The 24300-nt window shown below is 40.4% G+C and overlaps 1 protein-coding gene across 1 annotated transcript in view; it reads left to right on the top strand.

Moving 5' to 3' along the window:
* Nucleotides 1-18297, top strand: part of LOC104623260 (sodium leak channel non-selective protein) — a gene marked incomplete at its 5' end in the record, with an annotated part of 18541 nt that extends 244 nt beyond the window's left edge. The window contains 12 exons of the mRNA XM_010290298.1: nt 3258-3377; nt 4422-4490; nt 6871-7019; nt 7724-7817; nt 8605-8737; nt 9308-9423; nt 11728-11885; nt 12547-12682; nt 14811-14960; nt 15622-15739; nt 17459-17735; nt 18075-18297. Coding sequence (XP_010288600.1) covers nt 3258-3377; nt 4422-4490; nt 6871-7019; nt 7724-7817; nt 8605-8737; nt 9308-9423; nt 11728-11885; nt 12547-12682; nt 14811-14960; nt 15622-15739; nt 17459-17652 — 1437 coding nt within the window. The remainder of the gene's footprint in view (nt 1-3257; nt 3378-4421; nt 4491-6870; nt 7020-7723; nt 7818-8604; nt 8738-9307; nt 9424-11727; nt 11886-12546; nt 12683-14810; nt 14961-15621; nt 15740-17458; nt 17736-18074) is intronic.
* Between the last annotated feature and the right edge of the window lie 6003 nt (nt 18298-24300).

Genomic DNA, 24300 nt, shown 5'->3' with positions numbered 1-24300 from the left:
AGGGAAACATGATTTCTAGATACAGCAATCTCGGTTGGCACAGATCACTGTAGATTAATTGTAGCTTGTGGAGCTGAGTCAATTTCTGCCTTTTTGTAGTCTGGTCTGCTATTTTTAATTTCCAGTTAAGCTGTAAATCTGCAAGAAGAATACACCAAGATGCCATTCCTGTCTGAATATATTTTAAATTGAAATCTATTCATTAACAAAACCTGCAAGAAAAGTTAAGGCAATGAATAGACATTTAGTTCTGTTTCACAGCTACTCGTTGATGAGCAGATTTTGTTTGCATTTCAGTGGGATGCTGCAGATCCGGTGACTGTGCCTTTAGCAACAATGTCTGTTGTTTTCACCTTCATTTTTGTCCTTGAGGTAATCTATTTTATGACTTCTTGATATTAAGACTAGTATGTACATACTTCATTTTGGCTCTAAGGATGTTGTCTTACTCTTCACTATGGCTTTTATTTCTGAACATGCATATTTGGGGCTCTCCGTGTCACTTGTCTTTAAACATGCATTATAGGAATAAGACTTTAATTTGTTATAGTCATACTTCTCTATCACCTTCAGCCTTATGTCCTTTTATATATATTCAACTCTTGAGTGTTTCAACTTGTGTTTCGGTGAACCCAGTGAACTCAGTTCGTGCAGAACATCTTGGACTAAATTCACTCAGTACAGCACAAGGTCTGTATTGTACCATGGAAGTTCTGCTCAATCCATTTATATTTTGCCTGGTTCTTCAGAACAGGGTGCATTAATTCCCACCATTCTGTAGCTGTGACTTCATCAAATTCCCTCCATTTTGGTTTTTGGGGTTTTTTTTTCATTATCATACTTCGTTTTAATAACTTTAAATAAGCTGTGTCAATTCCACTATTACCTATCTTTTGTTGTATAGATCTGGATCCTGTGTGGTAATAGTTCTCTATCTATGAGAAAATTGTCATCACAGTCAACTGTGCAAAGTGTAATTAGCCTATTTTCCTAAGATTGGAATCTAGGCACGTAATCACATTTTGAAAAGCATTTTGTTTTTTTCTGTATAAGGATATCCATAGTGTAACAAAGCACACATTTATGAGGTTAAAGAAGATGCTTCCTCTGTGGTTAGGTTAGTACATAATTCTTTTATAAGTTTGTGGTTGAGTATTTTCTTTTCAGTCCCCTCTGAATAGCCGATACTGACCACTATCAGAAACAGGATAGTAGACTACGTTTCCCACTGCTCTAATCCAATATGACAGTTCCTGTGTTCCAGTGATAGGTTTTGCCAGCAGTGATGAATAAACAATGAAGTGAATACCTTGTAGCAGCTGTAGCTAGAGTGTGTCCATGTTGTTGCTTCTTTTCTCCCTGCCCAGGAGAAATCAATACCTCTTGAGAGACTGAGCAAACACGGAAAAGTTTGGTTTGTATCATACACAGACAGATTTTAATTTAGCTAGTAACTATGTCTTTAGAAATACTTTTTTTTTCTTATGCTGTCAGGGGAAACAAATACACTTCTAGAATTTCAAAGGAACTTTGTGAGAGCCAAGAAAAATTTGTTGACTGTCTCAACAGGCAAGCTATCACACTGTGAGTGCACACAATTCACGGACAGAGGAAGAAGCTTCCTGCCCAGGACCTTAGCTAATGCAGGATAGTCTGGTTACAGAGTCTGCTATGTACATGGTCTGCTACCACTAGCAGACATGGTCCATGAGGAACGCCAAAGCTTTCTGCCTAGCTAATGGCCTTGTGTCCAGTCTAAGGACTCCTGATTCAGTCTTAAACCTCTACTGCTCACATCAGTGTATGTGATATAGAAGAACAGGAAGAATTCAGAGATCTCACTTTTGTTGCCACACTGATGATCACAAAATAAAGCGAGATGTGATATTTTTATTTCTGTAGTGTGGTATTCCGTTCAAGTTTATAGACACCTGAACTTAGGTCTTTAAATTCTACATGTGAGGTTAAGCTGTCACTGTGATCAAGGGAGATGTAGGGTGATATTCAGCTGCCTAAATAACTGGATGTATCAAAAGCTTTTTTAGGTACCCCTCTCTCCTTACCTTCACTAGCCTCTACAGAAGGGATGTTTGCAGGTCTTGTGTCATCCCTTCCAGCCCCATGCATATGTCTCCAATACTCTAGGGTATCTCAGCTGACTGGATACAGGTGAGGCAAGGTACCTTCAGGTACCTCAAATGATAGTTAGAGGTTCAGAGACTGTATTCTTCATTTCGTAGTCAGGCTTGAGAAAACTAACTCTTAAATCAGACTTTTACACCAAACTAGTGCCCCTTTATATACAGTTTAGGTTTCAGAAATGTAAAGAATCCTGCTAAATGGCAGTGTTGCAAGGTGGGATGGAAAGAATCATATAATGAATGCCTGCCATTTATAGCCTTTATATAGTAACTTGACTTGCTTTGATTTGATACAAATTGTGAATGAGAAACTCGCTGGTGTCCCCTCTACCTGCATCACCCTACCTTGATATCTGTTAGCTGTTGCGAGTATTTCTTACCAGTATCTATTCTTAAGCTTCCTGTCTGCACTCCTATTACCTGTATCGGAAATATCAAGCACTCTGGCTGCTGTTTTTTACCAGGAACACTGTAAAATGTACTGCCTTTACTGTTGTTAACTTTCTTCTTTTATATGATGCTGAGTACAGATGGTGCTGAGTACAGATTATTCCTTAAAGCAAGAAATATTTGCAATATAAGAATGCTTTTTAATTTGAAATATGGGAGCTACAGGGCACAATTATATTCTTGAGTTCAAATGTGCTTATGTGATTTTAGCCTACTTGTGGACAGCTAGATAGGATACTACTATCTCTTTTAGCTACATATTATTGATATAATAATTTTCTAACTTCATAGCTTGCTTATCTTTTACAAATCTTAGGCCCACATTCACCTCAGCAATCTATATATTAAGCATTTAGTCTGAGGTGGTCAGCTGCAGTCCTTCAACACTTGACGGAGCGAGACACTTCCAGAATAGTGCTTATCCCCTCGTCTCAGTCAGCTGTGCTCTTCCACAAGTACCAGCTTTCCTCCATCTAAGGGAAGCTTTTATCATCCGGTTAGTCTAGCAGCCTAACTTGTCTTCATGGGAACAGTTAGCTGACATGAAAGCTGCCCTTGGTTGTTTGAAAACATTCATAAGATGAACTCAGCCAAGCATTTTAGAAGTTCTTATAGTAAGAATTAGCCGTTTCTTCAGTACAACTGAGAGGTTGTTTTTATCCCTAGGTCACAATGAAGATTATTGCCATGTCACCTTCTGGCTTCTGGCAAAGCAGAAGAAACCGCTATGATCTCTTGGTGACATCTCTTGGAGTTATATGGGTGATACTTCATTTTGCCTTACTGGTAAGATTTACAAAATGCGATTTCAATGATTAAGCTTGATATTATCTGCTAAGCACCAGCAGTAGAATCACTGCTATACATCGACGTAAACTCTTGGGAGTTTGGTAAGGCTGAAATATGGCTGAAACTAATTAAGCATGATGCTAAGAAGAAGGAATCCTTGTCTGGAGCAATGATGAAGTACAAGAATGGTCTGATATGAGATAGAGTCTGTAAATGTGGTAAAAAACTGAAGTCTGGAAGGGATGTGAGTGAAGAAAGGAAGGAACCTGAAGAGACTGAGAGCTCTTGCCAACAGCAGTCTCATAAGCAGCAAGGAGGAAAGAGGCAATGCACAAAATCCAGCTAGGAACAGAGGACTGTAAGAAGGCATAGACTGAAAACTGCTGAACGGTACCATATGTCCCAAACCCAGCAGTGATTCTGGATGACTGGTTTTGATTAAGGGACTATGTTTAATCCAAAAAGACATGGAGGAAAGGGGAGGAAATCATCTCTCCCTCCATCTCATCCTGTTTTTTTAAAGTCAGCTAAACCCCTGATTCCCTTACTTATGAGGGAAGCAGAAGGGGTAGTTGATGCTTGTCACCAATCACAAGTTGTGGAGTCACCACTCTAAAATGCTTGGGGGCCCCAGGCTCTATTTGGAAGAAAACCTGTCTTCCGTGGCTAGTCAGTTTGCCCTGACATCCACAGTTTGCTCCCTGCCGCTGAGTAGCTTGGAAAGCCTGAGGAGTTTCTGTAAGCTAGCAGCTGCCCAGACAGGTAGACAGGCTGCTGGACATAATTACAGCCCAGCTAATAGGGCACTGAAGGTTTTTTGGTTTGATGTGTGGGGAGCTTGGGTTAGTGTTTTTGAAGTGGTAGAGCATCTTCTGTTAGTTTCTTACTGCCCCACTGCTATTGAAATATCGGTGCTACTAGTTTATGATTTCCCTAATTTCATATGGCAACTGCCCTACATTATTAAAAGACCAATTATCCTGATCTTTCCATGAGATCCCTGGGCGACAATCAATTAAGTCTTCTGTGTTTCTGTTCCAGAACGCGTACACATACATGATGGGGGCATGTGTAATTGTCTTCAGGTTTTTCTCAATTTGTGGGAAGCATGTAAGTATAAATTAGGAACTACAACCATTGCAGTGCTCATGTATACATTAAAGGACTGGTTGCTACACATCCCTAGTGCATATTCTGTAAGGCTCCATTTTATATGCCAAAAAAAGGAGACTTAAGCAGCAGTCTCCAATTTTACAGACTGTCTTTATTATATAATAGCACTAAATTATGGTTTCTGGAAAAGATGCCTTTTTTGAAAAAAAAAAAAGTGTAACTGCGAATACCACACAGTTTTTTAAAAATGCTCTCTAAAACTCTGAACATACATTATGCTACTTTCAGTCCTTGCCATTTCAGTGTGGTGTGATGTGCATGCTATATATTTATTTTCTCTGCGGGACTAGTGGAGTGGTTGTTGCTGTACTCATCTTGTTATGATAGTGCTCTCTTACAGAAGTTTCTTCCCCAGAGTGCATGTCTGTGTCTTGTATCTCTACAATGTGTGTCTTATCACAGTAAAGAATTTATGTTCAATTTAAAAAAATATTGTGCCAAGATATTCTTCTGGAAACACTGAAATGGTGACAAAGCAAGTAACTTCTAAAGTTTACATTTCTTTTGTGTTTGGATTTGCTCTGGTGTAATTGAGAGTAGGCTAGCAGAATGAGCATAAGCAGAGAACAAACACATTTGTTTAACAAGTGGTGATACTCTTCAGTCTCTTGCTGTAGAACTTTTTAGACTATCCAAACACTTCTGTGAAATCTGACATATTAAAGTAAATGTGATAAAAAGACTGCTGTACTGGGTTGCTGGGGTTAAGAACAATAAGTCAGAAGGTTTGTTCAGTAAAGATAAAAAGTTTTCCTTCAATCAAACGACAGAAAGCATGTAGAGCCTTGGAAGTCAAATGAAAAATTCTTGCTTCTCCTATGCAACCAAGCCAAGTGATTGCCTTCACAGCTTTCTGATTGATTCTAAAGTTTTTTCAAGGTTTTAACCTATTCGTTTGTGCTTTCATGTTAGGAACTGCATCAGTTTCTCTAATTCATCTGTTATGCAATGTGATGGCTAAAAGTCAGCCAGTTACCACTTTGGCAAGATTCTAAAGAAAACTGCTACCCTCATTCCTATTAAAGAGAATTTTCCATAGCATCCAAAGTGGTTAAGGATGTTAGGGCAATCTAGGGCAATAACTTTATCAAGAGTAAAATGTACAATATACATGCATGGGAAGGTAATATCTATTGTCTAGGTCTACTGCCTATGTCATTTCCAAAATCACGCTCTCTTCTAAAGCTCTTTGGCCAACTCGCATGAGAAATTGATGAGTTTAATCAAGCTGTGCTGGTCTTAAGGAAATCCCCTTCTCTGTATGTGGTGGTTTAACCCCAGCCAGTAACTAAGCACCACGGAGCTGCTCGCTCACTCCCCCACAGTGGGACGGGGTGAGAGTCAGAAGAGTAAAAGGGAGAAAACTCGTGGGTTGAGATAAAGGCAGTTTAATAGGGAAAGCAAAAGCCGCGCACGCAAGCAAAGCAAAGGAATTCGTTCACCACTCCCCGTGGGCAGGCAGGTGTTCAGCCATCTCCAGGGAAGCAGGGCTTCCTCACGCGTAACGGTTACTTGGGAAGACAGACGCCATAAATCCAGATGTGTCCCCCCCACTCCCTTCTTCTTCCCTCAGTTTCATGTACTGAGCATGACATCATATAGTATGGAATATCTCTTTGGCCAGCCCGGGTCAGTTGTCCTGGCTGTGTCCCCTCCCAGCTCCCCGTGCACCCCCAGCCTGCTCGCTGGCAGGGCAGCATGAAAAGCCGGACAGCCCTTGACTGCTTAGTAACAACCCAAAACGTCAGTAACTTATCAACATTTTTTTCATCCCAAATCCAAAACATAGTCTCATACTACTTTCTATGCAGAAAATTAACTCCATCCCAGCCGAAACCAGGACACTACATCAACCCATTTCTTTAGGTAGGCTGCAGTATCTGTGATTTCCACCTAATAGCATCACTTTCAGGTAAGCCCAAAGTAGTTCATTCCACCACTGTTCATGCAATGCTACTTTTGATACTTCCAGAGTATACTGATCCTAGGACATTATTGTTAACCTTATGCTGTATTATTGCTGTTATCCTGTACTGTATTATCCTATACATCCTCTTTGAGGAGCAACATCTTGACCTTGTAAATTAGGTGGATATGCTGATCTCTTTAACAAGTAAAAAGCACACTAAATTTCAGAGGAAGACACAAAATGTTCAGTTCCAATCAGATTCCTAATGTACCATTTCACTTGGCTCATCCATTAACATAGATGTGTGAAGAATGCATTGTCAAAATGACAACTGCAATAAGTCTCTTTTCCGTTTTATTTCTGCTTTCCTGAATGATGGCGTGGTTTGCTTTTTCTCTGTCCTTCCAGGTGACACTAAAAATGCTGCTCCTGACTGTGGTTGTCAGCATGTACAAGAGTTTCTTCATCATAGTGGGAATGTTCTTACTGCTTCTTTGTTATGCTTTTGCTGGAGTGGTTTTATTTGGTACAGTGAAATATGGAGAGAACATTAACAGGTACAGTATGTACTACCTCATGGGGGTGTTCTTTAAACAGCCCAAAAAAATCACATTCTGATAGAGAGACGTTTATCCATGGTAAAAACCAGACAAGTCCCCAGGTCTAGCTGAAGAGCTCTAAACAGAATTTCTGGTAGGAGGCACTGAGCCATCTTTCCAGTCTTTGTGCATTGGACCAAATGACACCCAATCCAGCCCAGAGCAGACTGAGAGCTGTTCTTCATTATGCCAGCTGGAATATGCTTCAAAGTAACACTGCACTAGCTGCAAGCTGCTGAAACACAGCATGCTACTACACCTTATCGGCATCACCCAGGGGCAGGATCCACATACCAAGCTGATACAGAGAGGGGACAGTTCTGCGAAGTAGCTGTTAGCTGGAGATTGCTCAATCAATAGCATCATCAGACTTCAGGAAGAGAATGGAGACAGGAGATAGGACCTGGCCTTGAGTCTGCTTTTGCTCTTTGATAAATTGAGCCAAAATACTCAGACCTGTGTCTGAGCTGAAGTTCAGTTATTATATCTTAAGTCATGGAAAAATAATTCAATGAGCTCATTCAAATAATACTGTAACTATTTTCACTTTAAAGTAGTAGAACAGTAGAAAATGGAAATTATTTGCATTTTTTTCTTGCCAACATTTTAGTTCTGGGGTGTGAAATGATATCTCTCTCTCTCTCTCTTGTTCTTTAAAACAGACATGCAAATTTTTCATCAGCTGGCAAGGCTATTACTGTACTCTTCAGAATAGTTACTGGAGAAGACTGGAACAAAATTATGCATGACTGCATGGTAAATACAATACTGCCAGAGATAAAGTAGCCAAGAAACAGGAGACACCCTTGCATCTCAAAATGTTTCCAGTATCTTAGCTCTGTACAAGGAATGTTGTGATTGCTTTTATCTCTTCAAGAGATAGAAGGTTCACTAAACCTCAGAACATGACACACAAATTGCAGTTCCAATCACACTCTCATAATGTAATACTTCATGGGGCTAAGCTACTATATGATTTAAAAACAACAAAAAAAGATGTTTTCAAAATCAGAAGTGCAGTAACTCGCTTTTCCACTGTTATCTCTGCTTTGGCTGTGGCAAGGTGACTTTTCAGATTAACTTTGTCTTTAATGCTTGCACTTTGGCTTATTCCATGTGAATGGTGGTCTTAATGACCTCAAAATTTCTCATGGAATCATTTTATTTTGCTGAAGTAATTTTCTGTCTGTGGTTTCCATTGCAATGAAAATCATATTCCCTTCCTTTTTAATATTAGTAGGCGGGAAGCTTTTTGAAAACCACCATGTTTCAAAGCACCAAGTTGTTTCTTTACAGTAGCATAATGCACAGCGTGCCTTGTGTGTGGTAGCGAGATCCACGCCTAGGCATTTTCTGTCATACCTCCGTTTTCTGATTTCTGACGGCCAAAGGAACAACAAAAACCTGCCCACAATAATGCCAACAGCACTACTCCCTAATAGTGAAGCTTTAAAAGAGTTATAGCATAAATATTGCATTGCTTGCAGAGAAATTAAGAATCTCTTTTTATGATTAATTGACTTTGTTTTCTTTTGTTTTGAAGGTTCAGCCTCCATTTTGTACACCAGATAACAGCACCTACTGGAAAACAGACTGTGGAAATTATGCTGGTGCTCTTATGTATTTCTGTTCATTTTACGTTATCATTGCATACATCATGTTGAATTTGCTTGTTGGTAAGTGAAAATAAACATTAATAACAAAAAGGTCCATCTTGGCATGTAGTATGTGAGATTTGAGTCTGTTGTGCTGTTCAGATATGAGGTTACCTTGTACCTTCTCTGTTACCTTATATGCGTATGATGTTTTTGATACTGCTTTGGTATGGTGTATGCTAAAACTCAGGAAGTTTGGGAATAAATGTTTTTTGAAGAGATATGTTGTATTTGTGGAGTATAGTTACCCTAAGGAATATCCTTTTCTGAGCTTTTTCTTCCTCCAGTTAACATTTTTCCAACATCATTGGAATTCGTCTAATTGATTTTAGAAGATATTAGGTTAGGCATCTCACCAGCATTTAAGATACAGCTTTTAAAAAGTGAGCACAGTGAATATTGATGTAGCATGACAGTATATTACCTATTCAAAATCCTCATCTGAACATTCAGCTAAAGGCATTTATTAGTGTGAAGTTTGCACAACACAATTCATATTCTGTTGAAATTCAGTGTTGCTTATAGAGATTAACCAGTCAGAATGTAACTATAGGCTTTCTTTATAGTGTATTTTGGTTTTGTGATTTTCAGCTATCATTGTGGAGAATTTCTCATTGTTTTATTCAACTGAAGAAGACCAACTTTTAAGTTACAATGATCTTAGGCATTTTCAAATTATATGGAACATGGTTGATGACAAAAGAGAGGTAAGAAACTTGATAATGAGCACAGAAGTCCAATAAATTTACATTTTTTCCTTGAAAAAACATATGGGGAAAACAAAGTGTGCTGACAAAACTCACTGAGCAGTTACTGTTCAGGTTGTGAAAGTTCAGTGAGCATGATCTAACCTTGTTCGTGGCCTTTCAAATACTAACCTGTATTCTTTACTACTGTGAAGTACTTATAATAGTAGATTTAAAAACAAATGTAGATATTCATAGGATCAATACAGCTTTCCTCCCAGCTACCTGAGCGTTGTTCCCTTGGAAGTCTACAGACTCACATCCATTTATGTGCCTGATCTTCAGAAGGGCTTTGCTGAGATTTCAGTACTGTCTCCCATAAGATCCTCATAGAGAAGTTGATGAAGCATGGGCTGGATGAGAAGACAAGGAGGTGGACTGAACATTGGCCGAGTGGCCAGGCCCAGAGGGTGATGATCAGTAGCACAGAGTCTAGTTGGAGACCAGTAACTAGTGGTGTACTCCAGGGGTCCAATCCTGTTCAACACCTTCATTAATGATCTGGATGATGGGGCAGAGTGCACCCTCAGCAAGTTTGCAGATGGTGCCAAACTGGGAGGAGTGGCTGATACAGCAAAGGATCATGCTGCCATCCACAGGGACCTAAACGGGCTGCAGAAATGGGATGAAAGGAACCTCATGCAGTTCAACAAGGGGAAGTGCAAAGACCTGTAGCTGGGGAAGAAAAACCCTAGGCATGCTGGGGGCTGACTGGCTGGGAAGCAGCTTGGCAGGAAAGGAGCTAGGAGTCCTGGTGGACTCCAAGTTGAACATGAGTCAGCAATGGGCCCTTGCAACAAAGAGGGCTAATGGTATCCTGGGCTACATTAGGCTAAGTATTGCCAGCAGGCCAAGAGAGATGATCCTTCCCCTCTACTGAGCACTGGTGAGGCCACACCCGGAGTACTGTGTCCAGTTCTGGGCTCCACCATACAATAGAGACATAGACATACTGGAAAGAGTTCAGTGAAGGGACATGAGAATGATGAAGGGACTGGAGCATATCTCCTATGCAAAAAGGCTGAGAAAGCTGAGACTGTTCAGCCTGGAGAAGAGAAGGTTCAGGGGGCATCTCATCAATGTATATAAATACCTGAAGGGAGGTTGCAAAGACAGAGACAGGGTCTTCTCAGTGGTGCCCAATGACAGGACCAGAGGCAATGGGCACAAACTGAAACATGGAAGGTTCCCCCTGAACATCAGGAAAGACTTTTTCACACCGAGTGTGGCTAGCCATGGCACACCTTGCCCAGGGAGGTTGTGGAGTGTCCATCCTAGGAGATATTCAAAAGCTGTCTGGCCATAGTCCTGGGTAACTGGCTTTAGGAAGCACTACTTAAGCAGAGCAGCTTGGACAAGGTGACCTCCCGAGGTCCCCTCCAACCTTAATCATTCTGTGATTCTGAGATGAGAAGAGCATCTGGGAGACTGAGCTGTTCAGATACCCACACAAGTTAAATCATCATCTGAATGATTCATGACTTCCCTAAGATTTGAGTATGAACAACACTATGGTGAAAGAAGCTGGTTGCCTGTAGGTGGCACATGGCTGTGCTGGAGATGGAAATTGCAGTCTGTACTGATTGAGGTGGAGGGTTCTGCATCCATTGTGCCCAGGATTGACATCATAGCAAAAACAGTTCCAGTCAGACTTACTTAACAGAACAAAATATTTAAAGAGTATGGATATCACAGTTTTGGAGGGCAGTACTTTTAGCCCTAACTTTTAACAGCAGATCAAAACTGTTGGCACAAAAAGTGCAACATGTTAGGTTGACTCTTAGAGCAGAAGACCTTTGAAAAGCCAGTAAATTCCCAACATTCTCCTGTCCAAAGATGCACAGAGAAGAGGACAGTTTTACAGACAGGTGTAGGCCTCTCTGTGAATGTTTAAATTGTAGTTTAATTTCAATTTTTCAAAGGCAGCTCTTTGGGCATATAATTCTCATTACAGATTAATGCAAATGGGAAACTAAATCCCCAAGCAATTTTGAAAATTTCTGACAAAATTAACAACACAGATTCCCATTTTGTATCAGTCAAATAACAGCAAAGACTTCCATGAACAACAACTGATGCACAATTGCTGAGGAGCTGGCTGCATGTGTATATCCTTCAGTAGTGTATTCACAGTGACTTAAATAGGCCAGGATTTGACACGGAGTCTTTGGAGAAATAGAGTTTCTCTCACTGATCAGGTTGAATGTCTGAGTTTGTTGTTAGGTCACAGTAATAATTTACCAGCTATTATGCAATTTTACCCAGGGAGTAATCCCTACTTTCCGAGTGAAATTTCTGCTGAGGCTTCTGCGGGGCAGGCTGGAGGTGGATCTTGACAAGGACAAGCTGCTGTTCAAGCACATGTGCTACGAAATGGAACGGCTCCATAATGGTGGTGATGTCACTTTCCATGACGTGCTCAGGTACTCTGAGATTTGTTGAACAGGTATAATGGTCTGTATTTCTCTCCAGGCTAAAAGGTATTCATTAGGCTTGGGAAAAGGCAAGTTTGGTAGCCACAGAGGCACTGCCATTTTAAATGTAATTTTAAAAAAATTAGATATCCATTTTTTTCCTGCAGAAATATTTGTGATGGAATACACAGGTCCTAGGAAATCAGCTCTAAGTAATTCTAACATTTTCATTTGAGACAGTTTGTCTTAAACAGCCGTCTCGTGGTGTTCTTGTATCCCAAGCAATGCAAAGTTGTCCCCACCCATGTAGCAAAATGACAGTGAATCTGACCAGAAATAAAATGAAGTGGGAACATAATCCAGAAGTAAACACTTAGGGCAGAGAAAAAGTCCAAAACCCACAAATGACCTAGTCACTTACAGTTCAGCAGCTCACCTGTATTGAAGCTAGATGAAGGTGGTACTGTCTGCATTTGTTTTGAGCACCACAAATCTCTTCTGGAATCATCTCAACATTTTTTAGCTTCAAGTGTGTATTTATTGCACACACACGAATTACATATTTTTGCACTAAGGGCTTAAGTATGAATTTTGATTTTCTAAATTAAAATGTAAGGTCAACAGCATTTACCAAAAAAATCTATGTTTCTTCCAGCATGCTTTCATATAGGTCTGTTGATATCAGAAAAAGTCTTCAACTGGAAGAGCTGCTTGCTAGGGAACAACTGGAATATACCATAGAAGAGGAGGTGGCCAAACAGACCATACGCATGTGGCTGAAGAAATGCTTAAAGCGAATCAGAGCAGTAAGTCAAGCTAAAACAGGATGTAAATGGTTGCAGAAATTGTACTGCTCAACAATGCTGGAATTTGCTGTCACTATGCTTCATATACTCTGGAGTCACAATAATATTTATGTGAAGAAGTATGAAGCAGTTGCTAACTCAGCAGAAAAAAAAGTATGTCACAACTCAATTGAAAACACTACAAAAATAAACATCTCTTGAAGGCAAAAACTGCCTTCCTGCCAAAAATTTATCTGTCTTTTCAATATAGCAGGAAGATACATGTGCAGAGACAAAAGTCAAAGGAATAAAGAAAAAAAAACAATGTACTTTGATGAAACCCCATAGGCTTAGTCTTTGCCTCTGCTGGCAGAAGAGCCCCTGATCAATCAAGAGCAAATGACTCTTCAAATGGAACACGTATCAAGATACATCATTTGAATGGGCCATTACAGTAACTTTGTGTGCAAATGAGCAGTGTGTAGATGCAAATCAAGTATATGAACCGTGGCACACAGTAGCTGTGTCTATGCCAGTAAATTAGGCAGGGCCAAGGCATTGGCTCAGGACTGGGCTGAGGTCACCCACACCCGTTAGCACGTTCCTCGGCACAGTTTTGACCCATGCATACTCATACTCTCCCAGACCATTGTCATATGGTCTCCCAGACCACTGCCGTAGGAGCATCACTGCCCTCCAGACACGGATCAGGAGCAAGACTGCTCCCAGTAGGCAGTGGTTGAAGCTGTCTTGTGTGGTAGAGGAGAGATCAGATCATGCAAGTCCTGCCCCGTCACTTGGCTTCAGCACTGCAGTAAATCCCAGCCTGTTTGATTTACTAGTATAGATCTAGCCGGTGCTTCTGTGTTCTGTTTACACAGTGCTTCTGATTGTCAGAAATTTTTTTGCCTTTGCTCAGGATATCTATAATATATGCTGATCAAAGTTTGTCTTGCATGAAATGTATATTAAAAAAAATCAGGAAATTTGAGTTAGGTTTTGCAGTTATTCTTCTCTTTTCTTTCAAAAGCAACTCTTCCTTTATAGAAAAAGTGGTAACCTGGTTGCCTTGATGACTGATTTTTCAGTTACTGTAAGGCTGAGTCCAGGTTTTTATGCATATTTTTATTTTTATAAAATCTTACTTCTTGAGCATGGAGGTTTTCCACAGAGATATGTGATCATGGGATCTGACTTTTTCTGTTTGTAAATTTATAAAAAAACATAACTGGACAGTTTGAATGTAATGTACATTCCAGCTGAAACACCAATGTTGAAGGCATATTCAGATAGATAGTTTCATCTTGATCTCATCTCTGTAATAATAATAGAAGTAAATTTAATCTCAGCTCTCAATTCTGGGTTTGTTCAACTCTGTTGTTCATTTCATTATAATATTGAATTACATTATGTTAAAGTAAATATGCTATTCATTTCACTCTAATAATATGGTTCAGATCATTTCACATTATATGAACCTTTTATAAACTGAACGTAATTATGGAAGTTAATATATATTTTCAAATTCTCTTGTTAGTCTCTAAGTCTCTCTAGAGGAAGCATGTGAAAACTACCCAGGAAAGTGAAATCCTTCCTAAGGGCTGTTTATTTTAATTTAAAAGCAAATTAGATTGTAAGATCATAATAGTAGTCATTTTGTTTTTCTATTTGTGCTGTGAACCTATACTCATTCCCAAGGTTTCCACTATTGGTTTTTTTCAGTCTTATTGACAGCCTGTTACAAAGCCCATGAAAGAAATCAGAATTTTTTCATTGTCTTCATCTAATTCTTAGTGAATCTCTACTGATACCTTTCTTTCTTTTTCTTTGCAAGAACTTTTAACTCATAAATTAAAAACTTTGTATGTTTTTAAACTCTAGGTTTAAATCAACAGTTGAGCAATTTGCCTTGCACTTAATACAGTTTATAAGTTCCATCCTCTACTTCTTACATAAAGGTTAGACATATGCTGGAAGTCACTTTATTTAAATAGCGACCATCTGATACATGTGGCTTTATCGATGCACCTGGTATCCACATCTGGTGCTCACTGTTTGGTTAAATATTTAGAAGGCTTTTAAAAAAAAAATCCAACACTGTGACACACCAGTGAGAACATTTTTGTTGTCACATATTGTACCTTGACAGAAACAACAGCAGTCGTGCAGCATTATCCATAGTCTGCGAGAGAGTCAGCAGCAGGAGCTGAGCCGATTTCTGAATCCTCCCAGCATTGAGACGACACAGCCAAGTGAAGATATGAATGCTATAAATCAGGATAACAGTGCACAGCCAGAGGTACGTTAACCAGACAACTGTCAGCTACTCAGAACAAATTCAGAAAACTTCCATGTTTCTTACTTGTTCTTTTTCAAACATTTTAACTGGAAAAGTTGAAACCAATATCATGTTTTGCTTCAGTCTTTGTCTTAAGATGCAAAGACAAGATGGTCTAAGGCAGTAATTCCCCAGCTTAGTTAGCTGTCGTGCTAGCATCGTAAAGGGCAAACTCAGCTGTACGACTCTTTCAGCACTAGCATGAGCTGTGTACAGGCTCAAGGATGTGAAGCTTTCCTGTTCAAGTATTCTGAAGTAGTGTTTCCACTGAGAGGGATAACGCTGGGCGTTCCGGATCCTGTGAGAAGGAGTCCTGGGCTCTTCCAGGGTAGGGAATGAAGAAGGTACAGCATAAGGACTCCACTGTGGAAGACTGGGAAAAATTTTGTACCCTTCAGTGGGACTGCGTAATGGAATTGAGACCAAATAGTCTTTTTTTTTTCCTATTAGTAGTAGTTTTATGGGGCAGTAAAGAATAGCAACCATGCTGCCTTAACAAATGGCAATATATTTGGTTTATATTCATGTATAAAGCTTGGAAATAGAATGGAAAGATAACCCTTCCTAGGATTACCCCCATGCAACGGGGAACTGTAACTGAGATTCTTTTTTCTCTGTTCAGACAAGTAGCCAGCAGCAGCTCCTTAGCCCAACGCTTTCTGACAGAGGTGGTTATCGACAAGACTCTGCAGATGCTGGGAAACCTCAGCGGAAATTTGGACAATGGCGTTTGCCATCAGGTACATTACAAATGTGTATCAGTGTAGTCCCCACATGCCAAATCACTGCTGTACAATAACAAGGCCACAAAAGGCTTCATGATTCACAATTCTACCTCCTGCATGCTGCTTGCACCCATATCAGGGGTTTTTCTACCCTCGTGTATGCTGAAATACAGCAATCTCTTGCCTTACTCCCAATTCTGAAAGTCTGGAAGATGGGCTCAAGCATTGCTGTTTGCAGATGGTTGGGTTTTTTTACTTTTTCATACATTTACTCATGATTTTTGGATTGGGGGCCATACCATCCCATATGTTTGGATAGCATCTTGTGCATTTAGAGTTCTTCTTTATCATATAAAACACAGTGAAAATGAATGAAGTTTTTCCTAACAACAGTAATAACTTCTGAGTGCCTTGTCTTGCCTAAGCATACCAGGTGTATTATTTATACTTTGCACCGTAATAATACATTTTTATAGCTTCACTTCAGCCAGGAATTGGCCAGGTATACGATCATTTTCCCATTTATTTTCTCACAACCAGGAAACATCAAGTTATTCTAGTAACTACAGTCCACTAGAAAAGAAAGGCTAGACTATGCCTTATAGGAGGGTGGGAGAGGTACATAGGTACAGTCTGGGGCCTTATTAAGTCTTTAGCTCAAAAGCACTCTCTACCACCTGAAATATTCTCTCTTAAAGTGCATATTGACCTCTGCTGCCTGCCACATCTCACGACCAGCAGGTTAGGAGTGTGCATATCAACCCGCTTTCAGCTGTCATCAGTCAGCCCTATTCCACATCACAGCTCTGCCTTCAAAGGCTGCCACTCTTCAGACCCTAATCATATCTAGGTGGAAGTAGAAGAGATGGTCATGCTATAAGTACCAGTAACCCTACTTTTGTGACCAGAGTACTAGTCCAAGAAACAGGACAGCTTAATAGAGAGCTTTCAATCCGTGTTTTCCACTTAAATGTCACTGAGCAGCGAAGATCAACATTTTGTTGGAACAGAGAGAAAAAGAGGGAAAGTGGTAAGGAGGAAACATACTACTGTAGCCAACTGGATAGGTTTTTCAAGCAAGAATGAGTAGTTCAGGGTTTTCTTTATTAGCACTGATCTTGGCCATGTCACTCTTGAATACTCCTCAGTGGGCAGTCTCAGAAAAGGAGGGTCACCTCCATGCCCAGTACATCCCAGCAGATGATAAGTACTCTGCCCCCAATCCACTAAAGGTATGTATTTGAGATCATGAATAGCATCATAACGATCAGTTGTGGTTTTCATATACTTACACATGTGGTTTAGTGCTTTTCTAAAGCCAACCTTGTACTGGGTTCCACCCCTAGGCCATAGTTAAATATCACTGTCTAGGTGTAGCTGCCACTTCTAAATGCACTTTTCCTTCCCATTTTCTGGCGCTTACCACTTTTACTGTTTTGCCAGCAGGTCAGCTTATATAAGTACTGCCTAAACCTTATAGGTTGCAGTGAGCCAGGTAAGAAGAGACCTATTACATCAGCTATCCCAGCAGAAGGAAATGAGGCAGTGCTCAGTTAACTGCTCTACCAGCTGATTAGTGGGAGCAGGGTGAACAGCTGGAGCTGGGAAAAAACCCACATTAGAACAAGAGCCCTACTCTTTCTGTGCTAAATCAGTTCTAAGCAAAGAATTCTAAGCAAAAATGTTCAAGAAGCAGATGTACTCTAATACAGAACTTTCTGTTTAATTTCATAGCTCCCAAACCAATAAGCCATTCAGTGTCTTCAGTCAACCTCCGCTTTGGTGGACGTTCAACTATGAAATCTGTTGTATGCAAAATGAATCCCATGTCTGATGCTGCTTCTTGTGGATCAGAAGTCAAGAAGTGGTGGACAAGGCAATTAACTGTGGAGAGTGATGAGAGTGGAGAGGACCTTCTTGATATCTGAGAAAAAATTAAGTCATACTGCAACAACAACCATTTCAAGTACAATCTAATTTTCTATGTTTAGAATTGAAGACACTGTGTGATGTACAATTTCTTTAAAATCTATGTCATAATTTTTTTCAAATGCTTATTCTTCTGCCATAAGAAGCATAGCACACACTTATATGTTAGAATTCACCTCTATAGATACTAACTGTACTTTAAGAAACCTGTATACAATAGCAGTACTAACAAAGCCAGAGAGACTACATTGCCTTTAGCAGACAGAGCGTTGAAAGACTTCATATGTTCTGTAGCTACATAATGAAAATGTATTTTGATATACACACCTCTATGTTTTTCTTCAACCTATACCGTACTTTAAAGTGGCAACACTTTACAATACAGGGGTAATGTATTTCTTCTTTTTGTGTTTTCCCTCAGTTCTTACTTAGTAATATCTCTTTAGACAGATTTTATTATTCACAGATGACCTGAAGAGGTCAGCACTGACTTCATGTTCAAGGGAAGTATTTTTACAAAGTACAGATTCCGAATTACAGTTCTAAGCTTTTTCTGGACTTTTTTTTAAAATATGCAAGATACAGGATAACTCATTTTAAAATTAGAAGGTGAAGGATTGGCTTTTAAAATGTAAATATCTATGGGTTTTGGCTAATTATGCAAAGAGCTTGATTTTCATAGAGAAAATGAAAAAAAAAGAAAAAAAAACAGACAAGAAAACTGTGCATTTAAGCATCTAGCAAAAGGCGTCCATGTGAAAAAAATGGTTTGTGCTTCATTTTCAGAATATACTGGTTACATATATGTATGGTGTCATTATTCTGTTAATTGGGTCCCATTTCCTTGTGTAGTTGTAAGATAACTTTCTTCTTGTCTGTGTGATAAAAATTAGCATGTTGGAGGTTCTAATTACAGAGTTGTATTGTATGACTTTTAAAATACAATTCAGTTTTGCCTGCGTAGGTAGAAGTGAATTTTACTTACCCATGTTACTACTCATGCTACAGCCCTGCGAAGCTACGGCATGACATCGTACTGTGGTTAAGTACCTTTGTCCCTTTAATCCCAATACATCGTGTTTTGATGTGTTAGCCTTCTTTTATGTTATGAAGCACCAATAGTGCTACATTATCGCTGGTGAAATAGCAGAAGTCCCTCTCATAAAAGCTTTTGCAGTAAAAGGCTGATGCTGTACAGAGACGGAGGTGGAGAAGAAAAGCCGCAAAAGGCAGCAGAGTTTGCTTGTTTCAGAATTTAAGGCTGTCTAAAAATGTGGAGTAGAAATGTGCCCTTTCCTCAAGGAAGACCTAAGAGGTTGCAGATTTTGTTGCTGGGCCCCTGACTGGGTTTTTTAACAAACCTGAGGCCTTTCCATTACCGTTGTTTCCTATGGAAATGATAGGTTGCTCTAACATGGCCTGATACGAGATCTTGTAAGAGGCTCACAGTTAATGTACATCACCACTTTAAAATATATCCTTTAAAAAGCAGACAAAAGCCAGTGCTTTGCGATGTTTTCTGGCCAAAATATTAATGTAGAGTGGTCAGAATACAGCATTGTTTTCACAGATGCCTTTGCCATAAATGCAAAATTAGTTTTGACCATAAAATAGAGTTTTCTTGGCATCTATCAATGTTTTGTTCCCTGTGTATGGTTGAACATGGTTTAGATTTTTTTCAAAAATAGTCATATTGAATACATCAGTATTTTGTGGTTTCTTTATGTGTTTTGGGGTATATTTAAGTTTAAATCTAGTCAGCTGTAACTCTATAGTAACAGAGCATGTGCATTCTCTTGTTTAGCAAATTATGAAACATAACAAAACTTCATATGCAAATCCATTATTTTGTGCTCTGCTTTGTGCTTAAGTTGAGCTTTTGTATATATGACAAAAAGATAAATATTGGATTTATAAAAGATAGTATCTTTTAAAGTTCAATAATATATTGAACTGCAGATCTTTCTGAATCATTCTTGCTGCAAATCTTCTTTTTAAAAAAATCTGACAAACATTTTTCCCTTGCCTTACAGTACTCTGCCAATAAAAGTGAGTTGCTTTAAGCAACATTCCTCCCTCTGGTTTTCATTCTAACTGCCTTCGCTGTATCTGGCTCATCTGTGATAATGCTGCACAGTGGCGAGGCGCGTGGTTTGTAGAGGATTATTTAAAGAGGTGCTTTCAAACTCTTCTAATTGGAGGGCCTTTGGTTTTTTGGGTTGGAAGTCCAGCAGCCGCCCTCATCAGTACTGCCATGAGGGGTCTCATTCAAAAAATGGAACTAAATAGGACTGTTCATTTTTATTTTTATTTAACCACCTTTCTTTGTTTGCTTTAGATCCTGGATATGAGTATTTGCATGTGTGCATGTGTGTGTGTGGCAGGGGGAAACTCGTGGTGGAAACATTGTAATGGTTTCATAGACTGCCTTTTAATACCTTCCAAAACACTGGAGATCCCTGGACCATCTAATTTAACTGGCAAGCTGGCTCTAAGAAAGAAGTGCTCACCAGTTTACCCCCCCCCCATTTTACTTTTGCAGATACAGGAAGTGAAATGGAGTTACAAAGATAGGAAAGTAATATATACTAGAGCACCTAGGTGACTAGGTTAAGATGCAAATCTCTTTAGTATGGCACTCCTGACATAACTAAAGAAAGCGATAACCCTCTACTCTGCAGCAGAGCAACCAATGCACATTTGCACATGAAGGTGAAGAAGCAGAGAGGAGAGCTGAAAAATGACTGAAGTTCAAACAGCCTGTGCAAACAATGGAGAGACATGAAAAGGGAATAGTGCATCAGGAAATCAGAGTCAGTCCAGACCGCCCGAGAGAAAAGTTCAAACCAGAACAGACCCTAGACAAAGGCAAACAAAAAATTGCCAGGGGAATATTATTGCCTACAGTGCTTTTGGTTCCTGGAATTAAATCTAGAGTTGTCCTATACAAATAAGTTGCAAAAGTCTTCATGGCTTGGGTGGGCAAAAAGTGTAGTGCATGTTGTCAGTGCTGGAGTAAAAACCAGGTTGTGGGAAGTCTGAGAACATGCTGCAAAGATTATCTCCATATCATTCCAAAGTCAGGTCAGATTTCAGATAATCACTTTTGTAATGAGGAAATTAATAACCTGAAACCATTTGCTACTGGAATATATCCAACTGAATTAAGAGCTGAAAACATAAAGTACACTTTTATCTGGCAAGCTGAATATACCAACATTGTTTTAACTAATGAGGAATAATCAGGCTTAAACATCTTCGAAATAACATTACATTCAATATTGTCTGCATTCGAAGACCAGTATTACAGCTTCTGAGAAGCCAAAGATTTAGATGCCAAAAGAAAGTGAATGATTTTGTGAGAATAATCTTTTTCGTTCTCTTCTTTTATTCACAGCATGCCGGCAGCTCTTGTTATTGTGCAGATAAGGTTGTCCATGGATAACTGAGGCAGAAGAAGTGTCCGTGATGTTGTAACAGTACATTTGGAGCCCCAGCAAGCAAAATGTGTGCTAAACCTCCCATACAAGAGGTTTCTCCTGCAACATTTCCACAAATAAAAACAAAGATTGGCCTAAGTTGTCAGTCAAAATTACCAATGGAATTATCTCAGTCTCCCCGAATTTAGCTTTAGGAGGCTAAATTCATTCCTTCTATTGAAGACAGTTTAGTCACACTGCAGATGAACTTGCCGCAGTGCATAGGCTGATGCTGGGAAGTTGGCTGCCCTGGTTTGTTCAATTGCTCTGCAACACAAAGGGAGCCTCACTAGAATTCAATTAACCTTCCTCTTCATCCCAAGGGCATTAGTGTCGGACCCCATTAGCAGCTGTTGCCCATTGTTCTCAATGAAGAACCTCTAAGCACCAAGTTATTAACCCATCAGTGAGCTAAGTGTACAGGCAGTGGCATTGCATCCCCCTTCCACAGGTTCCTGTCTCAGATGCTTATTCCAGTACCCTTTCTGGTTTCATACCTTTACCTGACTTGCATATCTGCACTGGGGAGTTTGGGTAAATTACTTGGGCACTTACAAAATTGTGTTTCATAAAAGGGTAGTTTACTGGAAAGGCAAGAAATTTCTAAGTACAGGTAGAAAAGCGAAAAAAAACCTGTCCGTCAGCCTGAAGAGCAGTTGATGTCAGTTTTTTCTTCTTTCTGAATTCAAGCAGCAGCTACCAGTGGCACAAGCCTTCAGTGTCTCAGTGGGCCTTACTTTGTTTCAGGAAAACTTTTGGTGAGGTTGGAAACATGCTGGTTTATACCAGATAGACATCAATGAATCCTAGAGACTTGAGCAGTTGAGTTCTAATTGGATCCTCCACATGATGGAAGTCACTGTCGTGGGATTACTGTTTCTGAGTACGTTTACCCCAAAAGGTAAGAGAAGAGGTCTTGTCCTTGAGTTCGTTGGCAGAGAAGCTGGATGTCACATCCTCTCTCATGCCTTGTATTCTGGTTTTTCTTTTAAGTTTTACTTCCCAGCTGCATGTAAGGTGGACAGTGCCTGGACATATTCTGCGTTCTTAGTACGTGCTCCCAAGAAATGGGGATTCAACACAGTTATGATGCAGTTTGGCTGCATCCAAAGCAGCGTGGCCAGCAGGTCGAGGGAGGGGATCCTGCCCCTCTACTCCTCTCTGCTGAGATCCCACCTGGAGTCCTGTGTCCAGCTCTGGAGCCCTCAGCACAGGAAAGGCATGGATCTGTTGGAGCAGGTCCAGAGGATGCCATACAAATGATCACAGGGATGGAACACCTCTCCTGTGAGGACAGGCTGAGAGAGTTGGGGTTGTTCAGCCTGGAGAAGGCTCCAGGGAGACCTTATTGTGGCCTTTCAGCATATAGAGGGGGCTTATAAGAAAGAGAGAGAGAAACTTTTTACCAAGGCCTGTAGTGACAGGGCAAGGGGTGATGGTTTTAAACTGAAAGAGGGTAGATTTAGATTGGACGTAAGGAATAAATTATCTATGATGAGGGTGATGAGGCACTGGAACAGGTTGCCCAGAGAAGTTGTGGATGCCCCATCCCGGAAGAATTCAAGGTCAGGTTGGAGGGGCTTTGAGGAAACTGACCTAGTGAAAGATGTCCCTGCCCATGGCAGGGTGCTTAAACTAGATGATCTTTGAAGATCCCTTCCAATGCAAACCAGTCTTTGATTCCTATAGATTTTTGTATTTGGCGTAAGAACAACATCATACAGAAAAATGGCATTCAGGGAGAAGAGGAACACTGCCTTTGTATGTTAAAAACTGTACAACAATGAACATTTTGCCAAAACGTCAGTTTACTGATATTGCTGTGGGTCTTCTTTCCAAGAACTTCAAATATTTCAAAAAGTAAACATCACCAAGATAAAAAACAAATCACTTTTCCCAGTTTCTCCTCAGCTGCCTGCTGAGTCCTCCAGTGCGACCAGACACGTGGTGGTGGGTTTTGCGGTGCCCCTGTAGACCCAGCTGGCCCCAGCTGCCCCACTGTTGGAGACAACCACCTCCTCATCAAAGCTAGTAGGTAGCTGCAAATAGGTGCCCGTGCCTCTCCTTTATGTCACAGCCTGGCTTTTCTGCCGCACCCCCATGGAGGTGAGGTAAAGCTCTGCTGAGGTCAGCAGAGTCTGAGCAGATGCAGAGCCCCTCAGGCTGCTCCACTGGGAGTGGACCACCTCTGGCATCGCAGCCCTGGGGCCACCAAGAGCAGCTGACAGGCGCAGCAAGCCTTGCTTAAGATTTTCTGCCAAAACTTTCAGATCGGTGATGTTAGGCATGCAATTCATCCACTCCTGAGGACATGGTCCGGTGAACTGTTTTAGCTGCTGTGAGTAAGAAGGTATCAAACACAGTTGCTTGTAGCCAGCTCCAGGTCTTCTCCCACCAGAAAGTACAACGCCCTGAGCGCAATTGGTTTAACTCTTCACCCAACTGCTTCTTTTTCTGAGTGTTGTAAAATACTCCAGGTTTAAAAATGCAGATATTAAAACCATAATCTTAATTGGATCAGCAACAGCAAGAACATTTCTCTGACCTTGGCCTATAGATGTATTTCAACTTTATATCATACGTCAATTCAGCATGTATCTGTAAGGGCTTATCTACATGAGGAAGTTGCAACAGCTTAAATTTAACCTGTTGTTGCAAATTGATTTCTCTAAGTCAGTTTGAATACCTGTGGAAATGCTTATTTGACTTTAAAGATTTTTTTTCTATTGATCTATGTTAAAACCCAAATTACCTTGGTTTTATTCTAATGGCAGGAGTGCTCCCACAGGTCTACACATCAGCCATCTTAATTGGTTTTAAAACCAAACCTTTAATTATGTGGTTGTAACTCCTTTGCATGCTCCCGGCACCCTGAGCAGCCATGCTGCCTGGTGCTAGCACAGCCCCGGTGCTGCCGAAGGCCACTCCAGCCATGTTGTCCCAAGACAGGGGACACTTCACTCCAGGAACCATCACCCCAGGAGATATTTTGGATGGAACTGTGGTGGGTATGGCCCCCTCTGCCTTGTTTAGCCCTCAGATACATGTGAGCAGCTTTGTAACCTTGAGTACCCCTGCAAGTCCCCCCACCATGCCGCTGAGGATGCAGGACGTCCTCTCAGCTTCATGCTATGGCTGCTGTGACACATCCCTTGCCTTATTCCAGAC

This window comes from Phaethon lepturus, unplaced genomic scaffold, assembly GCF_000687285.1.
Source record: "Phaethon lepturus isolate BGI_N335 unplaced genomic scaffold, ASM68728v1 scaffold1877, whole genome shotgun sequence".
Taxonomy (NCBI): domain Eukaryota; kingdom Metazoa; phylum Chordata; class Aves; order Phaethontiformes; family Phaethontidae; genus Phaethon; species Phaethon lepturus.
The sequence above is the reverse complement of the archived record's forward strand: the minus strand, read 5'-3'. Positions and strand labels throughout refer to the sequence as shown.